Raw genomic sequence first — 27,712 nt, 5'->3', positions numbered from 1 at the left:
AGCAGACCCTCACCCTTCTTTTAGATCCCTCTCTGGCCTCCCCACTTGCGAATAAATTGGGATTGTTTTGTTTTAGGTAGCCACGAGGAGTCGGGTTTTTTTATTTGATATTTTCCTTCTGGGGCCTCGAGTTTTCAAAAATGGACTGCAAATGGTGCTGGAAGACAAGAACATTTTGAAAGTAAGTATTCAGAAGGGTGGCAGGGTGTGTGAGAAATGGTTGAGCCACATCAGTTAAAAAATTGCAATTGGATATTGAATCTACAGTCATATTCAAGCATCTTTCTTCGGTTCTTCAGGTCATCCATGACTGCCGTTCGATCTCAGACTGCCTGTCACATCAGTATGGAATCATTCTTTCCAATGTATTTGATACACAGGTACCCTGCTAACTAGTTTGGTTTGTAACCGGAGAACAGTTTCAGCAAGAAAAAAGCTTACTGGCTTGGTATAAGGGTTTCTCCTGACTAGGATACAAGCAGGTGCCTGGGGCAGCACTCCGTCTGTTATTGGGGCGGCACGTCGGGTTTTTGGCGGCAGCTCAAGCGTGCCGCTTTAGTCTTCGGTGGCAATTCGGCGGTGGGTGCTTCACTCCGTCTCTTTCTCTTCGGCAGAAGCTCAATCAGATTTTTCTTCTTTTGCAGCTTGGGGTGGCAAAAAAGATGGAGCCAGCCCTGGATACAAGCATTTTGCCTAGAATGTATTAGCTGTCATGTTCTAACTAACACACTCTAACACTCCAGTACAGGCAAGGTAGGGTGACCAGATGTCCCGATTTTATAGGGACAATTGTGATTTTGGGGTCTTTTTCTTATACAGGCTCCTATTATTCCCCCCCCACCCCCATCCCGATTTTTCATATTTGCTGTCTGGTCACCCTAAGGCAGGGGTAGGCAACCTATGGCACGTGTGCCGAAGATGGCACGCAAGCTGATTTTCAGTGGCACTTACACTGCCCAGGTCCTAGCCACCGGTCCAGGGGGCTCTGACTTCATTTTAAATGAAGTTTCTTAAACATTTAAAAAACCTTATTTACTTTATATACAACAATAGTTTAATTATATATTATAGACGTATAGAAAGAGACCTTCTAAAAACATTAAAATGTATTACTGGCATGTGAAACCTTAAATTAGAATGAATAAATGAAGACTCGGCACACCACTTCTGAAAGGTTGCCGACCCCTGCCCTAAGGCAAGGCAAACTGTACATATATCAGTGAACAGATGGTCAAAGGCTTCAATTTGACCAGCCAGCATGTGCTAAAGCATAGCTTGCCTTGTCTATATTGGACTTTTTGAATGTGTTAGTCAGAACGTGTTAGCTAGAGTGCTAAGTCCTCCCTCCACCTTTTTATCCTAGTCAAGAGAAATCTTAACCTACGAAAAAGGTGTTTTGTTTGAGCGATGGTTTAAAAATATGTTAGGAATTAGTGTAGAAAGGTTTTAACACCTTTGAGATACGTTAGTTAATCATGATCAACCTTGGTGGGAGCTTGAGGCTTATTCCCACTTACATGGAGTCCAGATTGGCCCCTGGATACAGTCAGTGTAAATCTATTTTTACTCTTTCCATCCCTGTTGTAAGTGCAGAAACGGAGTAAATGAGTTAGGCCACATATGTCTACTGCTGGTGCAGCTCCACAAATGCTAGCAACAGTGAGAGTGATAAAGTAGACCAGGCAGCGATAAAAGCATCTGGTTCCACAGTTGCTAGCTGTGATAGAGCTGCATCAGTACTACACAAGAGGCTTGTCTTGACTACAACATTTTATTGTATTAGAACTTGATATTGAAGAAATGAATTAACCAACACTATGCCAACTATGATTCCACTCAGTAGAGACAGGGAAAAATTGTTGTTTGGCTAGTCATTGTGCTAAGCATGACTTGTGAAAAGACGTCTCAACTCTTAAAATCGTAGTCTAGCAGGATAATTTTTCTTAGTGTATGCAAGGCTTCTCTCTTAACCCACCCCCAAACATATTTTATTTAAATGCCTTTTGGAGCAGATGGATGAACTGTTGTTCAAAGTCACCACCAGCAGCCAAGTATCAATCAGAATCACCAAGCCAGTGGTAGGCTTTGTTTGCACAAGCAAATTTTTGCAAAACATTTCTTTCAGTACCTACCATCAGATAACCTTCCATGCTAGAGTAGGTTTTCTGGCTCCTGCATGGTGAACTGACATATTATTGAAAACAATTAGCAGACAACTCTGCATAGTGAGTGCCTGGTCTAAGCAGACAAGTTGCACTGGGATAACTCCTCTTATTTTGGTGGGAACTAATATGCTCAATACTCCCTCCCTCCCCCATTGATAGATCTCTTGACTGATTCATAATCAGTCCAGTTCTGTCTTAGTGAGAGCTAAATTGGTTTAGTGGCGGAGTACATGCATTCCATGTCCAGTATATCTAAACTGATGCAAACTGTCTCACTGCACCAGTCACTGAAGAATCAACTTGTTTTCCTTTCTGCACTCCATTTCACTGGGGTCAATGTGCCTAGAAGTCACCACATCTTAGTGCAGGCAAACCCACATGGACCTCATTTATGAGTTACTTTATAGCAAGCAAATACCAGTTCTTAGAGAGCCACAACTTTTCAGAGGAAAATTCAAAAGATATATCAGTATGCCTCACTCAGCGGCATGGTCACGCTGTTACTAACAGCTGTGCAGATATTAGGAACAATGAAATTATTTGTTTAAAAAAAGAATCTCTAGTGTAGACATGGCCCAAGTCTGCCTGGCTTGACAAAAATATTTTATTTACCTTCTACCTGTGAGACAATTGTTGTAGTAACTACCCAATCAGGTGCTATCAGTTAAGTGATATAACATTCACTGCAGCCCATTTGTGCACAGCTATGTGTGGCTTTTTATGTACTTTTGTGAAAGTGTTGATTTTATAGCTTTACTACTGTTATAATACTGAAGCTTATAGTTTTTGTTTATAAATTCATTTCATCATATTTTTCCTCATTTTTTGTCAATAGTTTAACAATTTAAGAAACAAGAAGTTTAGTGAGAAAGGAAGAAATCTAACAGGAACTCTCTCTAAACATATAACTGTAACATTTTAAAAGGAGTGGGTAGAAAACTGTTAGCGCTGAGATTGTACACAGCCGAAATAAGGATTAATTTGCTGCCATCAAATTAATATCTAGAGGTTGTGCAAAGAGTGGCCCAAGAGAGACAGGGATGGCGGAGCCTTGTTCATGCCCTAAGCGACATTTAAAGGCATGGGAAAGTTTCTGATTTGGAAATTTTATTTTTAATATATTCTCCAGTAACAAACTTCTATATTCTCTTTTTGGGCCAACAGATGCTGGTCATGACGTACTGATCCCTTTCATATTCCCTCTGCAGGTTGCTGATGTCCTGCATTTTTCCAATATAACAGGTGGGTTCCTTCCACATCGCATCAGTTCCCTACAGGAGTGCTTGATGCGGCACCTCAAGATGTCCCCCCAAAAGGTGTCCTTCCTGGCGTACAGGCAGCAGGTTGTTCAAGTGAGTGGCTCAGCCAGTTCAATACCAGTCATTGTCTCTAAGGCGACAATCAAGAACTGTACATTGCCCCTTTTTAAATGTTTGTCTGTCATGATTGTCGGTTGGAGAAGGAGCTTGATGGTAGGAAACTCAGATTAATTGGTGCAGTTTGGGATTGTAACTGAGGGAGTTTGACTCTACTTGGTATTATCCAGGAAATCTAACCACCTAGGGAGCACATTAGATGACTGGCGCCACCCATACTCAGGGTCACCAGCTAAAGGGGAGGACATGTAACCTCCCCACATGACTCCTCCCTACCCCATCCCCAGCCCAGGGCCCCTGCACTCTCCCTGGCCCTCCCCACCCCACGTTACTTGGGTGGGGGACTCTGTCCTCCTGTTGTGCCGGCTACCCCGGCATGTTTGGTTGCTCTCCCTAGCAGCCAGGCCCTGGAGCTACTCCCAAATTCCTCCCAGTACAGCATAGCAGCTGACTGGGAGAATGCCTGGCTGCAGCAGCAGGCTGCCTCCCACCCGGGCTTGGCTTCTGGGACAGCGGCTGAGCAAGTTGGAGGCCCCCTGCCCTCCCCGGCATGCTCTGTGAGCAACAGTAGCTGGCTGCAAGAGAGCTTGGCTGGGGTGGGGGCAGCAGCAGCCTGCTCTCTGCCCAGGCTTGACTTCTGGGACACGAGCCAACTCTGAGCATGCCAGGGGGTGCGGGGGGCCTCCAGCTCGCTCGGCCACTGTCCCCAGAAGCTGAGCCTGGGTCGGGGGCAGCCTGCTGCTGCCACAGCCAGGTGCTCTTCCAGCTGCACCAGGCAGCATCCAAGCAGCGTGGCTGGAAGAGGCTCTGGCCCGACTCGGGCTATTCTCTCCCAGCTCTGGCCCCGCCCCTTTCTCTCTCCACCCAGGCCGACTGCTGGAGAGGCACTTGACCCTGCTGTAGGGGCACTTGACCCTTCGTGCCCCTCTCACAAGTCGCCTCAACAGCAGATTCAAGCTTTAATTGCCAACAGTGCTCATGATTGTATTTTCTAAAAGGTCATTTTGAAATTATGATTTATGGGCAAACAATCTACAAACCATGAAGAGTCATGAAGCTCTTAGATAATGTAGGGTATGTCTAGATTGGATTAGTTAAACTGGCAAAACTTTTGTGCACAGAGAAGGTCTTAGAGGGTGCTACTGCAGTGGTATAGCTAACAGGTTTCAGAGTAGCAGCCGTATTAGTCTGTATCCGCAAAAAGAACAGGAGTATTTGTGGCACCTTAGAGACTAACACATTTATTTGAGCATAAGTTTTCGTGGGCTACAGCCCACTTCATCAGATGCTAACATGCGCTTCAACAGCACTGGGAATATTACGAGCATCTGGAAATACAGTGTGAGCAGGTGAGAAAACAAAGCACGTGGGCAAAAATTGCTCTTAACTTTGCTAACATTTTTGCTAGGTTAATTTTTTTTTTCCCCATTTATATTTGGGACATGCAGGAGAATCCTGATATATGGTTTGTGAGACCTCTTCCACCTTTACTCCTGAAAGTGTTGGCTCTGGAAACCGTTTACCTTCTACCTCTCCGCTTGTTGCTACTGGATGAGATGATGTCTGACTTAACAACCTTGGTGGATGGATACTTAAATTCATATCGGGAGGGGTCTGCAGATCTGCTGGGGAGCACAGAGGTAGACACTATCTCACTCGATTCTCAGATTGGCTGTATCACTTAGTGTCATTTTGCCTACCTCCCACTCTTAACTACCACAGAGTTATTATTCATGCATAACTATAGATATGTCGGCTATTCTGTGCATCTGCAATTCAAATACACACAGTCTTCCATTTACCAAGAAATATTTCTTTTAAAACTATTTTCCTTATCTTGCCTTCTTGAGACATCTTATTAGTTCAAATTCATGGATAATAGTTTTTATCCTTGCTGTCAGAGAGCTTGTCAGACACATGCCAGAATTCCTTGCAGTGGTTCTTGTGATACTTGAAGAAATGTGGAAGCATCCATCTTGAAATATTCATCAATGGCTATTAGCCAGGATGGGCAGGGATGGTGTCCCTAGCCTCTGTTTGCCAGAAGCTGGGAATGGGCAACAGGGGATGGATTACTTGATGATTACCTGTTCTGTTCATTCCCTCTGGAGCACCTGGCATTGGTCACTGTTGGAAGACAGGATACTGGGCTAGATGGACCTTTGGTCTGACCCAGTATGGCCGTCCTTGTGAAAGTGGTTCTGGGATGTGGGTGGTTGTTGCAAAACTCCTGATATCAGGAGGAAAGAACTGTTACACAAACCAGAATCAGCAAGGATGCTTGAAAGGCTGCTGATCTCAGGGAAAGAAGCTGCAATGCTTTTCAAAATGATCTTGCTACTCATTGTGCATACATTCTGGTGCATATATTCCTAGGCATCTGCATTCCTTCTGCTATCACTCCATTTCCTAGCACCTCCATAACCCTCTCTGCAGCAACTCTCTTAGATACATTCTCCAATTTGGTTCCCTTCATAAAACCCCACCTATAGGCCTCAATCTTGTAAACATTTACGTGCATATAGTTAAACATATCCATGAACAATCCCATTGAATGGGACTACTCATGTGTATAATTAAGCACCTGCATAAGTGTTTGCAGCATCAGGGTCTTCATTAGTATTTTATCCCTGGTTTACAGTAATAAAGGTCTGAGTTACCATCAACACATGTTTCAGTAGAAACCATGTAATTTGGGCCTGGGATTGAAGGTTTAAAAAACGTTAGTCTTGGATGTGTGAATATTTTTTTAAAGTATGCAGATTTTTTTTCTTTTCTAAAATTATACACTGAGCCATTGTTTTAAAAAGTATACAGTATACTATCATTATAATCTTTAATCAATGCATAGAAAACAAATATGAAAAATCATATCTGAGACCCACATGAACAGGATTTCCTTTGGCTTTTGACTTGTCCCCTGCATGAGAATCACTTTGGGTCGCTGAAGTTTTTTTTCCTAAGCCTCATTAGAATCTCTGCATTGGATTCAATATCTGAAGGGTATGTCTGGAATTAGACTCACTGAAGAATTCAGATGATTGAGATTGGAAAGGACCTCTAATCCATCCTTTTGCATCACTGGATCACACTTTACCAGGGCTTGGAATACCTACCCTGGAGTTTATTTAATTAGCTATTACCATTGTAAATAAGAAATGAGGCTGGGACATATCCACAGAGGAAAAATGTTCTAAAATATTCTACTGCCCCACATTTAAATGAGAAACATGAGATAAGGAATAATAATGTAGCTCAGCTTTAAGAAGGAAACACAATCTAAACTTTTCCTGGTCTGGCCCCAATTCAACAAAGTGCAAGTTTAAATCCCTGGGACTACTCATACGCTTCATCCACTAGATGTCACTGTTGCTTCACAGATGAAGGGGAAGATGCCATCATAATAAATATTTCTTCTAAAGGTGACCTGCAAAGGAAGAAAAAGGTATCCATAGTCTTCAGGGAAAATAGGTTTGAAGGGATCTGAATTTCTAATGTAAAATACATGCAAAAAAAGGGGTGGGGACAAACCCAACCTTTTAGACCATCATTATATGTAATAAAGAAGCAAAAAGGCATAAATTTATTTTCCCCTCCCCACCAGTTTACCAAAAAAAAAAAAAAAGTGGGTTACTTTAATGGAATACCCATACTAACAATGGGTCAAATCTTTGGTGTTAATCCATTGACTTTATAGGATTTAGATTGAGAATTAATCTGGCCGTGTTCATTTTTTTAAAAAATCCTTACCTATTTTTTTTAATTGCTGTTAAAATCTAAATAGTTCTCACATTTAATGATCTAATTTTCTTCTCACTATCTGCTTCCTTTTTAAAAAGCTCTCAGCTTGGACAGTGAAAATAGTTGGTTTCACTTCTGTTTCTAGTCATTTCATAGTCATGCCAAACCCACAAAAAAAATGCAGAAATTGGGCTTGTTTTTGTCTTAATTGGCTTGTGAGTTGCTTGTTGGCTAGTTTTTGCCTTGTAGCTTGTTGCTTGTTGTAGCTTGTTACTGCTGCTTTTTTTTTTTTTTATCGACTCCCGGCCAGCAGGGGCAAGACGGGGGAGAGAGTCGGGATGCACAGCAGGCCCACCACAGTCCTAGACTGGACGCTGGGGAGATCTAGTCACATAGAGTGTTGAGGTTCTTAGGGATTGGCTTGTTTTGGTCTTGTTTTTTGAAATGGGATTAGCTTGATTTTTGGTTTATTGTAAGAGTTGGGGTGCGTATTTACCACGTGAAAGTTGGCAACTGTGCTTTCAGCTACACTTGCACTAGCAGAGGTAATCTTTGTGTGTGGGAGGAACAACTAGATGTTCAGTAGTTTATGGCCTTCTGTTAAACACACAGTTCCACCAGTTTAAGTAAAATCTGTTTTAAAACTGATTTATTTAAATCAGTGCAAAACCACTGTGTAGACACTCTTGAATTGAATTAAATTTGGTTCCATAACTAAATAAATGAAATCAATTTAAAAGCATCTGTGATGTCCTTCCCCTTTGAATGTTTGAGCGCTCTTCCCTCCCGAGTGCAAAGCCTCACTTTCCTGCTGTTTTCAGTTTTGCAGACAGCTGTTTTCCTATAAGCTCCCTTTTTGTCCATCTCCTTCTTCGCTGGGTTCAAATACAACATTTTGAGATGCAAGATTTTTATCCCACAAGTGTCTACTGCTGCCTCTGCCTGAAGAAGAAGAAACATTAAGCAAATCATACTATGAAAAAAGGGGGAAAGTTTATCTAGAGGCTCAAGATGGCAGACTGCTGATTTTGCTGCTGGGACAGTGTGAACCAGCCAGCTAGAGAGGGGGAAACTGGCAATTAAAAGCAGAACAAAAGAATAGGTTGCTGCCTGGAGCTCCTGCAAACAAAGCAGTGAGGGGAAAGCAAGCAGCCATATTGATTGACCAAATGCAAGTAGCAGGCAAGCAATTTAAATCTGCATTGAGGGTTTATAGCCAGCAGAGGGAGCCCAAGTACAGACAAAGGAAGAATTCTGCAGAAGGAGTACAGATAAACTTTTTTTTTTGTTAGTGCACTGTGGGACAAAAGGTGTTCAAGAAGGTTAAGTCCAATAGGAGAGCAAAGAAACAGCAACTTTTGTAGGCATTGCTGGTGAATTTGGTGACAATCCAAATAGTGAATGGTGTTGTACCTCAAATGTTTTGAGCAATTTGTAACCTGCGACACCATTCCAAATGAACGAGTTTCAACCTTGCTACCAGTGATGGGTCTGAAGGCATATGGACTGCTATTGTCTCCAACTGCGTCCGGAACCGCTACGTCCACAGCATTTTTCTTCTACCCCATCAATGATAGCAGAACATTATTGGTTCCATCAGGGAAGTGGAGAGTTGGTAGCATAGTTTGTTGCTGCTCTAAGGAAGTTGTTCGAGCATTGTCAGTTTGGGTAAAAATTAAGTGATGCCCTGATTGATCAGTTATTCTCTGGATTAAGCAATGACCCAGCTTGGAAGACGTTACTGACTGTATCAGTGCTTACATTCAAGAAGGCTGTTGAAGTATCAATTGCAATGGAAACTGCAGTGAAGTAGTCTCTGGAATTTAGTGTAAACCAAGAAGTTCATCTCATGAATCAGTGAGACAGAAGACCACAGGAATGGAAGGAATTTCCATGTGGCCATTGTGGAACAAACTACATACACTGAGAAGGATTGCTGGCCAGGCTAGTTTATTTGCAGAAAGTTCCTGAAGAAAAGAGACGTTGTCATGACCTGTTGCTCAGCTCAGCGACCAACACAGAGTAACCATCCATCCAAGAAGACACCTATGAAGATTGAACCTAAGAAAGGATGGAATTTGGGAATTCATAATGTGGAAAAATATGAGCTCTAGTGATAATGACCGAGACCTAACATTACATGTGTTATCAGAAGCTGGAGTCAGCAATGGCTTCTGGGTCATACTTATTGATCAAAGGAGTTCATACAAGAATGGAGCATGATACTGGAGCTGCCATCTCACTGATTTCTGCATCTACCTATCACCAGACTTTGTTACTATTTCCTCTTGAATAAACTTACACAGTTCTGAAGACTTATAATGGGGAAAAGTTTGGTCCCAAAAGCGATACTCCAGGTAAAGTTTCAACTAGATGGACAATTAGTTGTTTTACACTTACAATATGTGATTGAAGGAAAGTATCCACTATTATTTGGTAGATCTTGGCTTGAGACATACTCAGTGTGAGTTGGACTGAGATCAAGGTGATCATGAAAGCACCTCAAAATCTTCAAAAAGAATGAGGAGTACTTGTGGCACCTTAGAGGGTTTTAGCCCACGAAAGCTTATGCTCAAATAAATTTGTTAGTCTCGAAGGTGCCACAAGTACTCCTCGTTCTTTTTGCTGATACAGACTAACATGGCTACCACTCTGAAACCTATCAAAATCTTCAGAAAATATTTGATAGACATTCTAAAGTTTTTGAAAAAGAACTTGTACAGATGAGCAACATGTCAGTTACACTCACTGTTAAGTGTGACAGCGAGCCAAAATACAGTATTGCCAGTGCAGAGTTGTGCCTTATGCTCTGAAGCCTCTGGTGGAGGCTAATTTGGACCGTTGAGTGAGAATATTGGAATCTTGTAAGTGGTTTCACACAGTGAGTGGGCTACACCCATTGTACCAGTAATCAAGAAGGATGGCTCAGGTCAAATTTGTGGAGATTTCAAAGTGATGCTGAATCCAGTTTTATGTGCAGACCAGTATCCACTACCTCCTACTGAAGATTTGTTCACTACTCTTAGTGGAGGACGTTGTTTCAATCATTTGGATTTGCTCAATGCATACCTACAGATAGAGATTGATGCAGCATCTCGCAATCAACACACAAAAAGGTTTATTTTGTTACAACAGGTGGTTTTCTGGTATCACATCAACACCTGCCCTGTTCCAGAAAGCCATGGATGAGATCCTGAAGGGACTGAATGGCATACAGTGTTATTTGGACAATGTCCTTGTTACAGGAAATGATCCAGAGTGCTTTTCCCCCATTTATATTTGGCAAAATTTTTCTTTTTGATGCAGATCTGTCAGTCTTTTGTGTAGAGACACAGGAAACCATAGCAGGTCACGTCTAGAACAGATTATTGCAATGTGCTCTGTACAGCTACTCCTGAGAACCACTTTGAACGTTCATCTGGTACAGAATGATTGCCTATTTACTTCTTATTGGAAGCATGCTTTGCTTGTGCTCCACAGATTGCACTGGCTTCGAGTTTGTTTCCAAGTGACCCAGACTAAATGGTTTAGGTCCTGGCTTCCCCTCTCCCTGTAGGATATCTCAGCACTTGACATGCTAGACACATGTCCTCCTGGTCAAACAGGACAGGACTGGTGACAGGACATTTTCAATTTAAGGCATTTTACACTAGAATTTACTACTGCTACCATTTTGATCCAGTGGAGCCAAGCCATTGACCTTCTATTTCTCTAGGCCTTTCTAAGGGGGTGGTTAAGTGGGTGAGAGTGGATTGAAAGGAGAAGACTTGTGGTCCTAAAGGGCTGAGTAGGTATTAATGTGACATTCTTTATGTATGTTTGTTATGTAGGCACTTAGAGCAATGAATAGGGGATTTTAACAATACATACATAAAGGTGCTAAGCCAAGACCACATGTATGATGTATAAGGATGGCCTGAAACTGCTTGCTTCATATGTTACAAGGCCTGGGAATTGCCTTCTCTCTGGTTTAGTTGAAGGACCTGCTTGATGTCTCTGAGCATGTTAGTGAACTTTTTGCACCTTAATTTAAAGGGTGGAGGTGTGAATCTTTAGCAAAGATATCCTCTGTCCAGGTGTTAAGTATACTTTTGTGACAATGTAGCCCTGTGTCCACACCCTACGCACTATTGTAATAAATGTACAAAGTATGCCTTGAGAGGTATCATCTGAAAACTCATAATTTGCTGGTCACTGTTGCCCTGATAAAATGTGTGGCAATATTGTATGTAAAGTTATAAGGTTTCTCTGTATAATGTTGTTAACATGTTCCAAACCACAACAAAAGTTGGCAAACAGGTCTGTCTCAAACAAAGGAATGTGTGTGCTGCTTAATTTGCATTTAAGTAGTAAACAGAGTCATCAAGCAGGAAGGGTAGACAAAGGAACTCCAAACAAGTGAGGAAAAGTAACAGGGAACATCCTTCTCCGTAGACTTTTGTCTCCAGAATCTCAGCTGGAAATGTTTTCCAAGAGACAATATAAAAAGGAGAGCCAGACACCCCAATGCACCCTCCTCTCTGTCCACCAATTCATGTTCTAGAGGTGAAAAAGAAGCACCTATTGAACTGGAAAAGGGGTCCTGGCCTAAGCAGTTCAGTCAATAAGACTACTGAGAGTATGTGATGAGAAAAACTTTGCTTTGAATTTAACATAGTTTATGTTAAGCATCAGTTGCACTTTATTTGTCTTGTAACCGTTTCTGACTTTTATGTCTCATTACTTTCAGTCACTTAAAATCTCTCTTTGTAGTTAATAAACTTGTTTTGTTTGTTCTAATCCAGTGTGTTTAAATTGAAGTGTCTGGAAAACTCCATTTGGGCTAACAAGATGGCATGTGCATATTATTTGTTAAAGAAATGTGGACTTTATATTAATTTGTACTGCTTAGGAGAGGGCTGGGCAATTCAAGACATACATTTCTGGGGGAAATCTGAGACTGGGATTGTGTAGGGGTCACCTTGCACTATAACAAAGGCTGATAAGAGCAAAGGTATGGCTGGCTGGCTGCAGCACACGCAGATGTAGCTGGGAGTGAATTGCATGCTGGAAGTTGTTTGTGAGCAGTCCAGGGTGGAAGCTACAGCAGTAAAGCACTGTAAAGGGCACCCCAGGTGAGAGGGCAGAGGTGACATAGCTGCTCATTAGTCTGGATTGTACCCTGGTATGTCACAACATTGGAATAGGTGTTAAAAAAAACCAGCAGATTTTAAACTGTCTGAAAATCCCTTTCCCTCCTAGTTTTTTTGGGGTGGGGGTGGGAGGGTGTCTTTCTTTTTTTACTCTTGTGATATGGTCATTTCCCTAGTGTGAACTGGAGAACTAAGGAATTCTACCAACCATATTTAAATGACATGGCAGTAAAAACCCAAGAAGCCACTGGAGTCTTGCCTAAAAGAGAGGCACCAGCGCAGCTGAACTGGTGGTATCAGTAGGAAATGTTTTACTACAATTCCCTAGTGCAGAAAGCCTTTCAGTGTAGATCAGCCTAAATTTCTAATGTAAAAAATGAGCAGGACGATTTAAAAAAAAAAAAAAAACCTTTCAGTTCTTTATACATCATAAAGAAGCAAAAAAGGGCACAAGCCCAAATATTTTTTTTGTTGTAGGTTGCCTTTAAGAAGGAAGTTTCAAGTTTTTTGTGTTTTAGTTTCTCTGGAAGATAGGAATTACTTTAAATTTGGGAGGCACTATAGTAAACAATTTTAATGACAGGTGATTATTCTGTTGGGCTGTGGCTTGTACAGAGGTCTCTGATGCTCTGCCTGTGTTTTTTTTCCCTTTGTCTTTTTAATCAGATCTCTTGTATGGAGCTGCCAGAGGAGCTGCAGCAGCTGGCAGATTTCCAAAAGTTGCGAAGAGAGAAAGCATTAAAAAAGTACAAGGTAAATGAGGAGGGTCTCCTGATCAGACCACCACTGGAATCCAAAGGAAAGAAGGCAGCAGCGGTGGAAGAAAAACAAGGAGAGGATAGTTGTTGGCTTTCTTCTAATGGAGCAGCCTTAAAAAAGACATCCTTCCATCCCCAAGATCCACTTCATCAAAATGATGATGAGCAGAAGAAAGTGGTAGATCACTGGGAAAATAAAAAGTCTAGAATCGACTATAAAAATCCACCCTTCAAAATGGAGTCAGGAGCAAGAGACTTGGTGAGCTGGAACTCTGTATCAGAGAACACCCAAGCAACAGGGAAGGGATTCTCTCCAGAGCAGAAACCTCACACACAGGCTGCTGGATCTTTACAAGAAGAGATTAGTCTATTCACAGGAAACAAGGATGAAGACTTATTTTGTGCAAAGCATAGCACCACTGTGTCTGCCTCTACTCCTCCAAAAATTAGCAGTTCTCTTCATGATTCATTTCAGGTTCCACGGCAGCCCTCACTTTCTGTACTGCCTCCTTGCCCAGTCCTAGAGACTGTTGGTTTGTGGCAGAACCCATCCTTGAAGATGACCCAGACCTACATTTCCAATTTCCCAGTAAGGCCAGAAAGGGAAAGGAGTTCAGCAGTTCGCTTTGCCTTTCCTTCAGGTCTCAACTGCCGGATGCCAGCACCAAGCCCTGCAGGAAAATAGCAGAGCTATTTTCATTACTCTTTCAAAAAAAGAAAAGATCATTGTCTCCATCATCCTGTCAGTATAAGTGTCTTCAAGAATTTTTAGGTATTGGAGAAAAGTATTTCATTTCTATGTTTCCCCACTTGTTGAAATAGTTCTACAGAACTCTCACCTAGTTCCAGCAAAGCTTTTGTAGTGCAGACGAGGCCCTACTGTAGATATAGCTTGCTGGTATAGTTTATATCAGTCCCCTGAACAAAATAAGCTATAACACCAAAAGCACTCTTGCGCTGGTATAACTGCATTTTACCTAGGACTTTTGCTGGTATAAAAAAATCACATCCCTAGATGACATTATTATGTCTGCAAAAGTTTCTAGTGCAGACCTGGCTTAAGTGTGACAACACTGATGTAGATTTAGCTCCATCATTTTCGCAAACTGATAAAGTAACTGAGCTGTGTAGCATGGGATTGCTCAAAATTGTCCATGATTTGGTAAATACATATATTTAAGTATTGGAAAGTCAGTACTCTTGATATTTTGGAAGAGAAAATCACCTCATTCTATTGGGAATGGGAGTAGAAATGGAGAGGTTGTGTTGTGAAGTTTTGTGGCTGGTTGTATCCAGTAAGATTTCACTGAGCACTAACAGTGTTCGTAATAGGGAGGAGGTATGGTTCTCTGCCCCAAGGAGATTGCACTCTTGTGGTCCCCTCGTTCTTAGATTGCAGAGTTACATTAATTAAATGTGAGGCTGTTTCACTATCATATGGAATCCAGGGTTTGTGCTTTTGAATGTATACAAATACTTGTTTGAGTTGCGTTGACGGGGACACAAACTGTTGAGCCATTGATTTCCAGTTGTCAACCTGTGATGTATATGTGCATTTTTAAAGTATTATTGCCAGGGAAAACAAACGCCATATATTTTTTACAAACAATACTAAACTAGCAGTTCCCAAATAGGACTTTCTTTTGGTACTGGCTTACTTTTTTTTTTTTTTTTTTTTTTCATTGAAGGTGATTCAGAGGTGGATCATGCTCCCTATATCCGTGCATTTTGGGGGCTTAAAGAGAGACAAGCTTCCACAAGTTCTCTGAAACATTTACAGTATTCTGTATTTAAGAAAAAAATCCAGGTTCTGCTGTCATGGTTTAAATAAAAAAATAAAACCAGTTTGAAACAAGCATCTTAATTTTTTTAGTTTTTTAAACTTAAACTCAAGGCTCTGAAAACCAGACACTACAGAGGTAAGGTGAACACCTACCTAACCTTTACTCTGCCCTCTGGCATTGGCAGTAACCACTGGGAATAATCTGCATGCACGCAAGCTGTGTTCATTATATTATAAGTTGCTGTATTGAATAATGGTGGGATGAGTTGGAGAACTTTGGCTGAGCTGTGAGATGAAGCAACCGGGGGGTGGGGGCTGCCTCTCTGAGGGGGTTTGCTGAGTGCTCTGCCTGACCCTTGCCCCATGTGTGTGAAAAAGGAAACAGATGCATATGTCCCCTGTGGGCTGCAGTTTAGTATCTCTAGAATGGTGGCAATTACTCAAGCACATACTAGCTTGCATAACAGTAGCAGTGAAGCTTCAGCAGCAAAGGCTCTACAGCCCTGTCTGAGACCTGGATATGTAGTTAAGTGGCTAGCTTGTGCTGCCATCCCTGCTAGGGTGGCTTCACTGCTATTGGTATTTGAGCTAACTAAATCAAAGCTAACTGGGTATGTCAATGCATGCTTCAGTGACACCTGTTTGCAGTGTAGACATACCCACAGCAGGGCAGGTCTTCCCTAGTTACTAGCTCTCTGGGGGTGAGGATCCCCTGAATGCCAACACACAGGAGGAAGGAAGAGGAATTAGAGCTCCACACATTGCAGCTGATTGGAAAGGGGCTCATAACTCCTGGATGAGAAGCATCCTCCAGCTCCAGGTTCATATGGGAGGTTAGGAAGAGGGGCTCAGACTTCCTCCAGAGGAGCAGGCCCCCTTAAGATCCTGGTTCACCTATGAGGGACAGGGAGTGAGGCTAGACCTGCCAAAGGCGCATTGATGAATAATCCCACAGGTGGAAAAGTTGACACATGCCCAGCAATCATTCTCACATATCTGCATAGAACATGTGTAATTTATTATCTTTCAGAAACTAGCAGCTCTTCTAAATTAGCAGGGCAAATTTCCCAAAGAGAAAAATAGTACCAACATGCCTATGGGTCAGTCTCCGATTTCTGCTAACCAAAGAGTTCATGTTTACAGTGCATGTGTGTAGCTCCGGTTCCATGGACAGCACATCCTCTTGAGCCACACATGTAATGTAAAAATGGAAGGCTGGAAACCCTCTTGGCTAGTCTTTCGGCATGTGTGCTTTTCAATTGCTTTGTTGTGAGTGTTTGGCATGTACTATTCTAGAGAGGTAAACTGTTTCTTTAATATTTCAACATTGCTTCCCAAAGGGGCAGCAGGTGACATGCACTAGCTGAGATAAATGTTGCATAACTGAGATCTGTTGGGGGAGGATCAGAGCCATGATTTGAGGCTCAGGTGTGTGTGGGTTGGGGCGGGGGGGGAGAGAGAGGCGGGAATTGATAAACTATTGATATTGTGAAATGCTGTTCTTTTCCAGGGCCTGTATTTTGGGAACCCCTTGCTCAAATGACCCAAAATTTAGACCACTAACGCTACTCCACACCCTCATGAGGCACAGCAAATTTCAAGACAATATTTAAACAGAAAGGGCATCTCAACCATTACTATAACAAAGTCGATGCTGCAAAAGAATAAAATAAATTAAAAAAAAAAACATACTTCAGGGGTCTTTCTATTAACACACTCTTGATTGGATAGAAGTTTAAGGAAAAGTGGGAGGCATGATATTCAAGCAGGCCTTCCCTTGTTGCAATGCGGGAACTTTGCATAGCCATATACTCCTAACTGGAGTTAGGTTGCGGGAGGCACAGAGGAACAGAAACCAATGAGCTATGGCCAGGGGACTCCCAGAGCAATCCTCCCCTTGTTGCAGTGTGTGGACTCATATGCATGCACACCTCATTGGATTGAACTCTGTGCAGGCTAGCACTTAGCCCTGCATCTACAAGGTTCTTTTATCAGCATTCATTAACCTCCACAACAACCCAGCAGAGTAGTAAATAGCATCCCTATTTTAATAATAGGGAAGCTAAAGCGCAGAGAGGCTAAGAGGCTTCCCCAAAACTAGATAGGGAGTTAGCTATGGAACGCTGGAGGAGATATACCATTCTTGAGACACAGCTCTTGAGGCATTTACCTCAGTGGTTTATAATATCACTTGGCTGTAGCCCTCACCACCCAGGACTTTTAAGAAGAAAAATTTAAAAAGCAAAGTATCTTTGTTGAAGGGCAGCACAAATCCTTGGCTTGGGCCTTTCTAAGTAGTAGGGCCATATATTAAAGGTAAAAACACCTTGTTAAAGAAACTGATAGATGCACTCTATAGCATAGTCACAAAGAAAATTGTTTCTTAAGTTACATTCAATTCATGTTTATTAGGTCTGCTTAATACTTAGTATAAGATACTTTTTTAAAACAAATACATCAAAAACCTGATGGGAGGAGTTCAGTATCATGGCAACAAGTCTAGTATAAAAACGTAGAATGCAGTGTGTGATCCCTCTGTGGACTTACTTGAGATCATGGCAACCATGAATTAATTAGAAAATCTTAAAATAATGTGACTACTGCAGCTGTTGATCACTCTTGTGTACATAATATTTTGAATGTGGTCTGTACATATTTTAGCATAGCCTGCATTCTTCCTGCCCAAAATCCTGGAATTAATTGTTTACTAGTCACTTCAGGACATCCTTTGGCTCTGATGATGACAATTCCTGAAGCAACCAATCTTTCCTGAAGCGGCTGAGTGGCCCAGTTGTGATACCTGATCCTTCATTTTGGCATACAGTAAGGAAGGACTGAGGGAGGTGTAGAATGGATGGAAAAGGAGTACAGGGAATATGTATTTCAGATATGATTAGTTGCAAGTACAGCTGGTCTGCTTTGTTCTGAAAAGGCACTAAAATGTGTGCTTGCTGTGGTGCAGAGACCATTCTTGCTTCTGAGTAGCAGTAACAAAAGAGCTCAGCTGCAGTGTCTTGTCCAGGGATTCTAGAAATCTATTCGCCACAGAAAAACGCAGAATTTGAATTTTTACAGAGAATCTTTAGTTTTTACATTTTGTGAAAAAATAAAAACATATTAGCTATTAACTGAATTTTACTGAAAGTACTGGTGTCACTTATGCAATGCACACCTTCCCCCTTTGTGGTTGATTTCTGAATACGCTTTAAATTTACATAGCTAAACATACTCCAATAAACTGCTTCTAGTGTACAGCAGTTACTCAATGGTGTGTAGGAGTTAGTGTTTTAATGCATCTCAAATTTCACTTCAGCCTCCAGACATAATTAAAGTTATGGAAAGATGCTGAAAACTTTAAAAAACACCCTAAACATTGTGTCACTGAGTTTGGCAAGGACAAATTTCACATTGCTGGTAATATGCTATTCTCTACTGTATGCAGCACGGCTGCACTTTATGTTTGAAGGCGACACTTGTAGAACACATGGAAAGCATTAAACAAACTGAATTGAAAGAAATGAAAACAAAAGCTTGAAACAGCATAGCCATTGACAACAGTAAAGAAACAATGCACTGTGACTGGATCATTCTATTAATTGTATTTTATTATGATTGTTGGCACTGGTAGGTTTTGAACTAGCTTAAAATTGGAAATACATCAATAAAACATGGTGTTCAGTTGATACCTATATATATAGTAGCTAGAGAAACTAAAGTTCAGCATTTCATTTTAATTGTAGAAAAATACAGATTTGTATGTCTTATCAGAGAATTGTGGGGGTGTTATCACAGAAAACTAGGATCCCTGCTGCTCCCCCAACTCATCACCTGGCTCTTCCTACTATCTATCTTGCCTCACATGTTCATCAGCCACACAGGCAAACACAAGGCTAGGGAAAAACCCTCTGAGTGCTGCCTGCTGCATACCAGGGATAAGAATGTACAACCCTTTCCCATACTTAGGGGCAGGGGAAGATATGATCTCTTGAGATGCCCTCCCTCCATTGTAGCAAGAGAACAAAGAATGCTGAAGGAAGAATCTCCCTCCCAACTAAGGGAGGTGAAGAGCAACACCCTTGTCCCTTCTAGAGCATGATAAAAGACTCTGGCCAGCATTCCTTCATCTCAGTGCATGGCTTCTGATGCTGACCCCCTTCTGACTTCATCTACACAAAGTTTTACTAGTTATACTGGGATAGTTATATAGGTATAGCCCTTGTGTAGACACTTATTTTGATATAAAAGGAGCCTTTTAATTTTAAACCCCTTCCCATGTGACATGCTGAACTGGGAAAGAAACCCTCATATCAGAATAAGTGTGTCCACAGGGTGTGAGGGTTATATGAGTACCTGTACAACTATATTGGTGTAACTGGTAAAACTGTCTTGTGTAGAAAAGCCTAAATATCTCCTCCATTCCCTACTGAGAGCAGGCTGAGGAATAAGGAAGTGGATTTGGAAAGGATGAATAATTATGTGTAATTGGGAGTAGGCAGATTTAGTGGCTTGATACAGAAGTAACAAGACTGAAGGTGAAAATAAGAGGTTGAAGGGATTGTTAAAAAGTGAGAGATTTGAGATGAAATGTGTCAGTAAATAACAAAATAGAAACTGTACCAGAGTCCACATGACTTCCTAGAACTAGCTAATCACTGGTAACCATTCATACCAAGCCAAAACTGTAATAGAAAGTGAATTAATCAAAGCAGGGTTGTAAATGCTTGCAATTTTCCCCCAGAGGATAAAATTGTGGCATAATCATGTGACAGTATTGGCCCTTATAGATATTTGGGGACTATTTTAAAGTACAGTTCTACTGGGGAGGTTTAAAAACAAAGCCAACTGTAAAAAAGGCTGACCCCAAGCTCCTAGCTATATATCTCAAAATGTATCACAATACATTTCTAGGGGACTGGATGACTCAATGGATTAGTAAAAAGATATACAATCTTGAACTTCTGGTCTAGAGTTCATATCCAGGTCTGATAGTTGTGAATTAAACTACTTGATGGGTGATGAGTGATTGGTCTCAGTCCAGGGCTCCATAACCAAATGTATACATTGCAATAAACCCCCATTAGCATGTGTACTGGTTGCTTCAGTATCAGAGGCCAAGGACTGAATGGGCCTGAAGACTGAGCTGCTTCTCAAGTTGGCGGTGATCCCTCTGGATTGACACTGGTGAGAAAACATGGAGAAGTCATTCTTCATAGCACAGATAGTCTCTTTACTGTATTTATATATTACCCAGCACAATGGGACACCAGATCAGGCTTTTGAGTTCTTTCAAAATATAGTCTCTACTACTACTAATTCTCCACAGCTGTCAGGCTAGCAACTTGCCCTGGCACATTGGTGTACATCTTGCAACTCCCAGTCCTGCCCATTGTGGTCTTATTCAGCAGGGAAATCCTTTGCCTAGGTAAGGGTGTGCGTATCTCTTGCATGCAGAAGGGCCCCACTCTGTGCCGTCACCACCCCCAGGAAGGGATGAGGCTGGAAGAAGGTGCAGTTGCAGGGCGGGGGGAATCAGCAGTCCCTTAATCCCGCTCATCACTGCTGCCCGCCAGGTGGGCGGGTGCCCCTGCCCCTTGCTCGTGGCCCTGTCACAGTGGGGGGTGCGGGCAGGTGGATGCTGCCTGTGCCTTGGGGCACCCTTGGGAGACGCAGATGTCTCACAGACGCCTGGGGCCTGCGGCGACCTGCCAGCGGGGCTTCCCCTCTAACTCCCTCACCCGCTACACGCGCAGCCACCCAACCTGGCCACCCACAAGCACACGCCCATCCGACTATCAGACTCCGCCCCCTCCTGATCCTAACCATCGCGAGGGTTTCCTCCTCCCTCACGCGAGATTTGCTGTCTCACCCCGGCCACCTTGGCCGAATCCCTTCGGCAATTTTCGTCATTGCCAGGCTCTACCAATCGGCCCCAGGAGCGCATCGATGAGCGCGGACCCCGCGCGACAAATGTGTGGGGGGCGGCCCCGGGGTGTGGACGCGGGGGCTGTGCCGCTGTAGCGGCCATACGCGCGGGGCGGCGGTTGCGAGGTGGGGTTCGGGGTAACGGGTGGGCGTGCGGGGCTCGATTGTTTAGGCCTGGCCATGGCGTCTCTCCTCCCCCCCGCCATGGCTCCCCGTGTCCCTGCTCCTCTCCTCTCAGTGAGCGAAAGTGGCCGCCGCCGCCGTCCCAGCGCCCGCAGCCGCCGCCTCCTCCTCAGCAGCAGCGCGGCCGCCATCTTGGCGAGGCAGGAGCCGAGAGGGCCCTGCGGCAGGAGACAGGCTGAGGCAGCCCAGGCAGCGCAGGGCGAGAGGCCGGGTGGAGAGAGCGGGGGAGCCAGCCCAGGAGACACCCCCAGCCCCCCGCCGCTCCCGCGCCGCAGCCGGGCCCGCCACCCAGGTGAGCTACAGCGGCGGCCGGGCAAGGGCACGCTCGGCCGGGGCGGAGAGGGCCTACGGGCGGCGGCAGGGCCCGGCCAGGCCGCAGCTTCTCCCCCCCCGCCAAGCAGTGGCCGCAGCAGCCGGGTCTCTTCTTAAAGGGGCAGGTCTCTTCCCTCCCTCCCCGGGGACACACCCCGATATCAGCGCGGGGGGAGGGGCCCCCGGGCACGGTTGACTCTGGAGACCGCTTCGGACCCCCTGGAGGAGCTGCCCCCCGAGCGGGGGGAGGGGCGTGTGCGCTGGGCTGGGCTGGGCTGGGCTGGGCTGTGGAGCTGGCCGGGGCGATGTGTCCCAGCTGTACCTGTGAGGCCCACGTGCCCGGGCGCTGCACGACGCCGCAGCCGGCTGCGATGTGTAGTCACACCTGTCATGCACACGCGTAACCGTGTCACACTCGCTCCGCGGGTCGTGCTGGTACCTGGAGCACACGTGCAATAATACTGATACTTGCCTCTGCCTAGCGGAGGGAGTCAGGGTGCGTGGCACACCTGTACCTGGTACATATCTCCAATATTGTCTCATTAAAGTGATAATCAGGGCCATGTAGCACCCAGATGCAATAATGTTGCTCATAAGCAAGGATGAGGGGCTGTTTCATATCTGTACCTATACGCTCAAGCAATAAGATTGCACAGTGGTGCTTGCCGTTGCATGGTTAAAAGAGATAGGACATGTCCTATCTATACTTGTAATACACAGTACCAGCAAAGTGGCACACTGGCATTTGCTGTTGCACAAGCTAATGCTTCTATATATACAGTTGTGTATTCAGATAGAAAACAGTATAGTTTAAAATAAAGACAGGATAAATACGTATATCCTGAGTTTAGTCACTTTTCCTGAAATCTTACTGTTTGGACAGTAGATGCAGAGAGGGGATTAAGCTTGTGTGTTTGATTAATGATCTCCAGTAAACAAGTATCCATGATTTGATCTTTATAATTATGGTTGGTGGTGAAAACTTCTCTACTGCTCTTCTTGACTATAGGGTGTAAATCCATTCCACAGAGACAGAGCCACAACTGTCAGACTAAATATAATCCACCAAACACCAACTGTGCAATGTTCAATTCATTCACCGGCACGCTGTAGCTACTTCCGTCATGGGCAGCAAGGGGAGCTGTAACTGTCCTTATGACATCACAGATGTGAATCATATTTGTACATTTTGCATGTCATCAAGTAATCTTTCATTTATCATTCAGATGTCAAATTTCAGTACTAGTTTATTTTAGATCTTAGATACTTATTCTTGTGTCTTGGAGTATGGGGTGTTTGGCAAGATGTGCATATTGAAATGTATACATGCATTTTATTTTACTGTGCAGTTTAATCAGGTTTCACCAAATTTAGTCAAATCATCAGATCTGAGTATTCCAGATTCCGTATCTTAAAAGAGTTAAAGGATTCTGAGATGTTTGTAAAAATCAGCTTTACATTGGCTCTCACAATGTCTTGTACTGGACAGTGGTTATTATGAATTTTCTGTATAATTTAAATATGTGATGTAGTTCTTAAAATCCTAATCCTGCAATGATCTTCATGTAGATGGGTCCCTGCACTTAATGTGTTGGGTGGGCACAGAGGATTGGTTTATGAGGTGCTCATTGCATAATTAGAATCTTCATTGATTAAAAGGTAACACATTAAGTTAAAATAAAATAAAGTTAAATATGTTGCTTATGCAGGTAAGTGCACAAGTCCGAAAATGTTGAACTAAGGCTCAGTGATCAAACTTAATTCTGCCTCCTTGCAAGAGTACATTACCATACAATATCTATGTGATTGTATATTTCTCAATAATACACCAATCTTTACTTTATCTTACTAATATGATCCCATATATAGTCAATTTTCATCTCAGTTATGCCATTTTTCCTTTACATGGACATGGATATGTGAATAATGCTGTATTATTTTATACTAAAACTTGTTATTTATGGGTATTCTTTTAAAGTTTTAACAGTTTATATTTCTTTAATTTGAACAAAACTATATTAATACTGTTTAAGCATTACTGTTGTGTGGTTGTACATCCATCAACATTAAATATGTTTTTTCTTTACTTTAGTTGATGCAGTAATGAATTCTTCATGTGCTAATGTAGTGGTTCACAAATGAATTTTTATTGTGGAGAAACATAGCGACACAGCAAATTCATTGTGGCTGCAGTTTTGGCAGTTAAAATATTATACTAATGACAGTTTAGTCACATGATTATTTGGAAGTGTCTTGTAAATAAAATAATAAATCAAGCGTAAAGAATAATATGTACTATGAATACCACAAATGTTACATGGGTTTTTACTAACTATACATTTTAAAAAATTGTAACAAAATTCTCATACTTCTTTTTGTAACACAATAGTTGTAAATGTCAATGAACTTTTGTTTATTTCAAAAGGTTCTTGAAAAGGAATTGTTCAATGTTTCTCTCTTCCAATAGTGATGGCCACACATGAAGTCCCTGATGGCTGCATGCAATCATGTGCTGCACTTTAGAACCACCGTTCTAATGTATTTTTCATAAATAAGGCTGTGATTTAGTCACAGCGGTCATGGAAGTCACGGATTCCGTGACTTCAGCCAGCCCTGACTGGGAGCTGCAGGGTCCCCTGCTGGCAGGTGGACCTCCTGCAGCTCCAGGCCACCACAGGTGGCAGGGGGAACACCAGCCGCTCTTGGCCGCCACAGGCGGTGGGGTGATCCCTGTTCCTCTTGGGGCAGCTCAGCGATCCCCACAGCTCTCCAGCTCCATGGATGGCAGGAGGGACCTCACCACTCTCGGGCAGGAGGAACCGCTGGGCTCTGTGGCGGCAGGCGGAACCCCCATTGTTTGGAGCCACCAGCGGAGGGGGACCCTGGAGCTCCCAGCCCACCCGCAGCTGCCCAGGCTACTTATTTTATAGTGGATATTTTTAGTGAAAGTCAGGGACTGGTCACAGGCTTCTGTGAATTTTTCAGTATTGCCTGTGACCTGTCTCTGACTTATTAAAAATACCGTGACAAAATCTTAGCCTTATTCATAAACAATATCTTGAAACTAAAAATATTCTCAGATCGATATGTACAGTAATGAAAAAACAAGAAATGGACTGCAACGTGAGGTTGTTCTCAAAGTTTATAGAAAGGTTTTCTCTAACTCACTTTTTGCCAATCCATTCCCTGTGTCTCATTTATGTTTGCAAGGCAGTGTTTTAACATTGTCTAGTGATTGGGGGAACAAGTTCTTACTCACTTGGTTATAATATATAAATTCTATACCAAGCATACAGCCTGACAAGCCTGTGTGCTGGAAATCTCCTTAGGGACTGGCAGAAGAAAGATCTCTCCTCTAATGTTCCACAGCCAATATTCCAACCTGGGGTTGAAAAAACCTCCATGCCAATTGTACGCCAGCTATGCCAGGGGAAAGGCTGGTGTACCAGGATAACAACAGATGTCCTGAGTTACCCTCAACATGCTACTTAATTCTCACTGTGTGGCAAGTGCATGTGAAGCCCCTGTAGACAAGTGCTTCAAGGGGCACAGAATGTGCGTAAGCCTTTGTGCAGGGGCTCCAGAAATCCAGTCCCCTGCCCCTCTAGAGTGGTTTTTGCCCCTAATTGAACAGGTATATAGTCAATCGCATTGCTTGATTTCTCCAAGTCACTTTTCTAGTCTGTAGTTTACATTGTTAAGGGTGGCATCTGTGTTGCTGGAAGTAGTGTCAGACTTTTCTGTTTATTGGCTATATACATATGTATTATGGTTTTCTCTTCTCCACTTGTGCATATGTTTCCAATAAAACTGTCATACATGTTCGTAATTCCTTTTCTTACCCTGATTGGGATATTTGGATGCAATAATAATGAAACGTGTAGCTGGCTGTTTGATTAGGTAATATCAATCTGTAGCTGTATAATAGATACTACATTCAAAATAGCTAACAGAATTTAATTGATCTTCATCCCACTTAATTCTCTTCTTGAAAAAAAAAATGCAAAAAAAGTACTGTAGCAAAAGGAAATGTACTATAGAAAGATTATAGTATAAATTCAGATATTAGGGCCAACAATCAGAGAAGGCAAAGAAATGATCTCTCTTTTTTTTAAATCCTAAATTGAAAAGGGGCACAAATGGTGTTTTGTTTTTTTTGTTTTTTTTTCCCTCTAGGTGTATGTATGCAACTGGTCAAAGTAATTTGTATTTATTCAGGGTCAACATTAATGGGGACTGAAATTTAAAGGTTCATAAAATTAAATGTTCTTTGCCAGCCTGCAGTCTTTTGCTAATAAATCTGGTCGCTCGTTACCCTGAAGTTATATTGAGAAATATTTCCCCAGAAAAAAGAATGAATGGGGACTACCCTTGGTTTACTAAGGCCTCGTGTACGCTATGAGGTACTCCTGGGGGGAATTCTGTGCCAAAAAATTAAAAATTCTGTGCACAGTATTTTAAAATTCTGCAAATTTTGTCAAAATAACACATAATCACACCAGTTTCAGTTATTTTGACAATTTGTTTCAAAATACCTGTCAGTGAGTATGTCTGTAATACAGGGGGAAAAAAGATTCCTGAATCTTTATTTTTTTTTTGACAAATAGATTCCTTACTAGACAAATCAGCAGAGAACTTTGAGTAATTCATTTAAATTACACTGCAGAAACATATTTCTTGCACCCCTCAGAAGCAGTGCAAAGGCGTGGGGTGTCGGGGGTAATGAAGGAGCTGAGGGAGAGAGAAGGAGCCTGGGAGTGAACCTGGGGGAGTTAGGTCTTTTTTTTTGAGGGGGGGGGGAAGGGGGGACTGTTAGGGAGTTGGTGAGACTCCCCCATGCAGGACCTGGCTGACTGCTAGCCTCTCCCATTCAGTCAGGTACATCACCCCTGTTCCTGTGTGGCCCTGCATTCCCTCTTCCATTTAGCCTCTGGCTTAATGCTGTCACTCCACTGGCTCCTGAGCCCTGCCCTGGTCTGTCCCCCCACTAGCCCTTCTGAACCCCAGTGACCCCCCGGCAGCCCTGTGTGCCCCACTCGGTTTTCCCCCACCATATCCTGTGCCTCCTAACCTGGGCTCTGAGGGCAGGGTGCTGTTATGAACGCAGCCAGCTGCTGGTTGTTCTGGTGCCACAGTGGCCTCTGGTGGGCGAAAGAATACATTTTGGGCAGAATGTATTTTCTGCACATAAAAAAAATTCTGCATGTGCCGTGCAGGAATTCCCCGAAGTGTATATGAGGGTTTACCTGTATGGGTATACTGGAAAACCCTTTGACTGTAGACACAACTTATAACTTAACATAACATAGCTTAAGGCCCTCTTTTGCTGGTCTTTTACTAGTTACCCAAGCAAATTAAGCTGTGCTGGCTAAAGCAGTCTGGTATAACTGCATCCGCATTAGGGCTTTTGCTGGTTAAAAACACAGTAAAAGAAATTGTATCCTTAACTGGCATGATTTATACTGGCAAAAGTTTCTAGTGTGGACATGGCCTTTAGCCTCTTTGTGTATGTTTGCTTTTAAATTGGATGCTTATGGTATTTCTTGCACCATTCTGATGTAATGTTTTATATGTCACAATGGAGAATTTTCCTGGAAAAAGAAAAATGAAATGTATCTCTTAGAGAGCGGAGGGAAATACAATTTGTCTGGGATTCTTTGGCTGTGGATAAACTCTTGTAATGGCTCTTAGTTAGAATGCAAAACATGAAGGGTTGGATGAGGGGAAAAAATAGTGACAAAAGTGTGAAGGAACTGTAGAAGCCTGATAAGTTGTGTTCTCATTGTTCTGGGTTCAATTCTTAGGCCTTATCTATGAATGTTCTAGTGGCATACCTATTTCAATTAGGGTATGACTCTTGTGGTTTTTTTAAAAAAAGGTTATACTGGGAAAAGCCCAATGTGGACACAGTTATACTGGTATAAAGATACATTATACTGAACATAAAAACATAAGAATGGTCATACTGGGTCAGACCAGAGGTGCATCTAGCCCAGTATCCTGTCTTCTGACAGTGGCCAATGCCAGGTGCCCCAGAGGTAATGAACAGAAGAGGTAAATCATCAAGAGATCCACCCCCTGTCGCTCATTCCCAGCTTCTGGCAAACAGAGGCTAGGGACATCATTCCTGCCCATCCTGGCTAAAAGCCATTGATGGACCTATCCTCCATGAACATAGTTAGTTTTTTTTTTTTAACCCTGTTATAGTCTTGGCTTTCACAACATCTTCTGGCAAAGAGTTCCACATGTTGACTGTGTGCTGTGTGAAGAAATACTTCCTTTTACTTGTTTTAAACCTGCTGCCTATTAATTTCATTTGGTGACCCCTAGTTTGTGTGTT

General features: G+C 42.7%; 2 protein-coding genes across 26 annotated transcripts in view; both read left to right on the top strand.

The window, feature by feature from the left end:
- EXD1 (exonuclease 3'-5' domain containing 1) overlaps positions 1-15,024 on the top strand; it is a 39,851-nt gene extending 24,827 nt beyond the window's left edge. For 22 of the 25 annotated variants that reach the window (XM_039535930.1, XM_039535925.1, XM_039535910.1 and 19 more), the window contains 5 exons: positions 77-181; positions 300-380; positions 3,374-3,517; positions 4,990-5,181; positions 13,081-15,024. In XM_039535930.1, the coding sequence (XP_039391864.1) occupies positions 77-181; positions 300-380; positions 3,374-3,517; positions 4,990-5,181; positions 13,081-13,857 (1,299 nt within the window). In that variant the 3' untranslated portion in view covers positions 13,858-15,024. The remainder of the gene's footprint in view (positions 1-76; positions 182-299; positions 381-3,373; positions 3,518-4,989; positions 5,182-13,080) is intronic. The other 3 variants (XR_005597814.1, XM_039535918.1, XM_039535928.1) reach the window with 3 other exon arrangements.
- Positions 15,025-21,216: 6,192 nt separating this feature from the next.
- INO80 (INO80 complex ATPase subunit) overlaps positions 21,217-27,712 on the top strand; it is a 123,474-nt gene continuing 116,978 nt past the window's right edge. The window contains exon 1 of the mRNA XM_039537806.1: positions 21,217-21,352. The gene's annotated coding sequence lies outside the window, so the exon portion shown is untranslated. The remainder of the gene's footprint in view (positions 21,353-27,712) is intronic.

This window comes from Mauremys reevesii, linkage group 4 (genome assembly GCF_016161935.1).
Source record: "Mauremys reevesii isolate NIE-2019 linkage group 4, ASM1616193v1, whole genome shotgun sequence".
In the NCBI taxonomy this organism is placed as follows: Eukaryota; Metazoa; Chordata; order Testudines; family Geoemydidae; genus Mauremys; species Mauremys reevesii.
The sequence above is the reverse complement of the archived record's forward strand: the minus strand, read 5'-3'. Positions and strand labels throughout refer to the sequence as shown.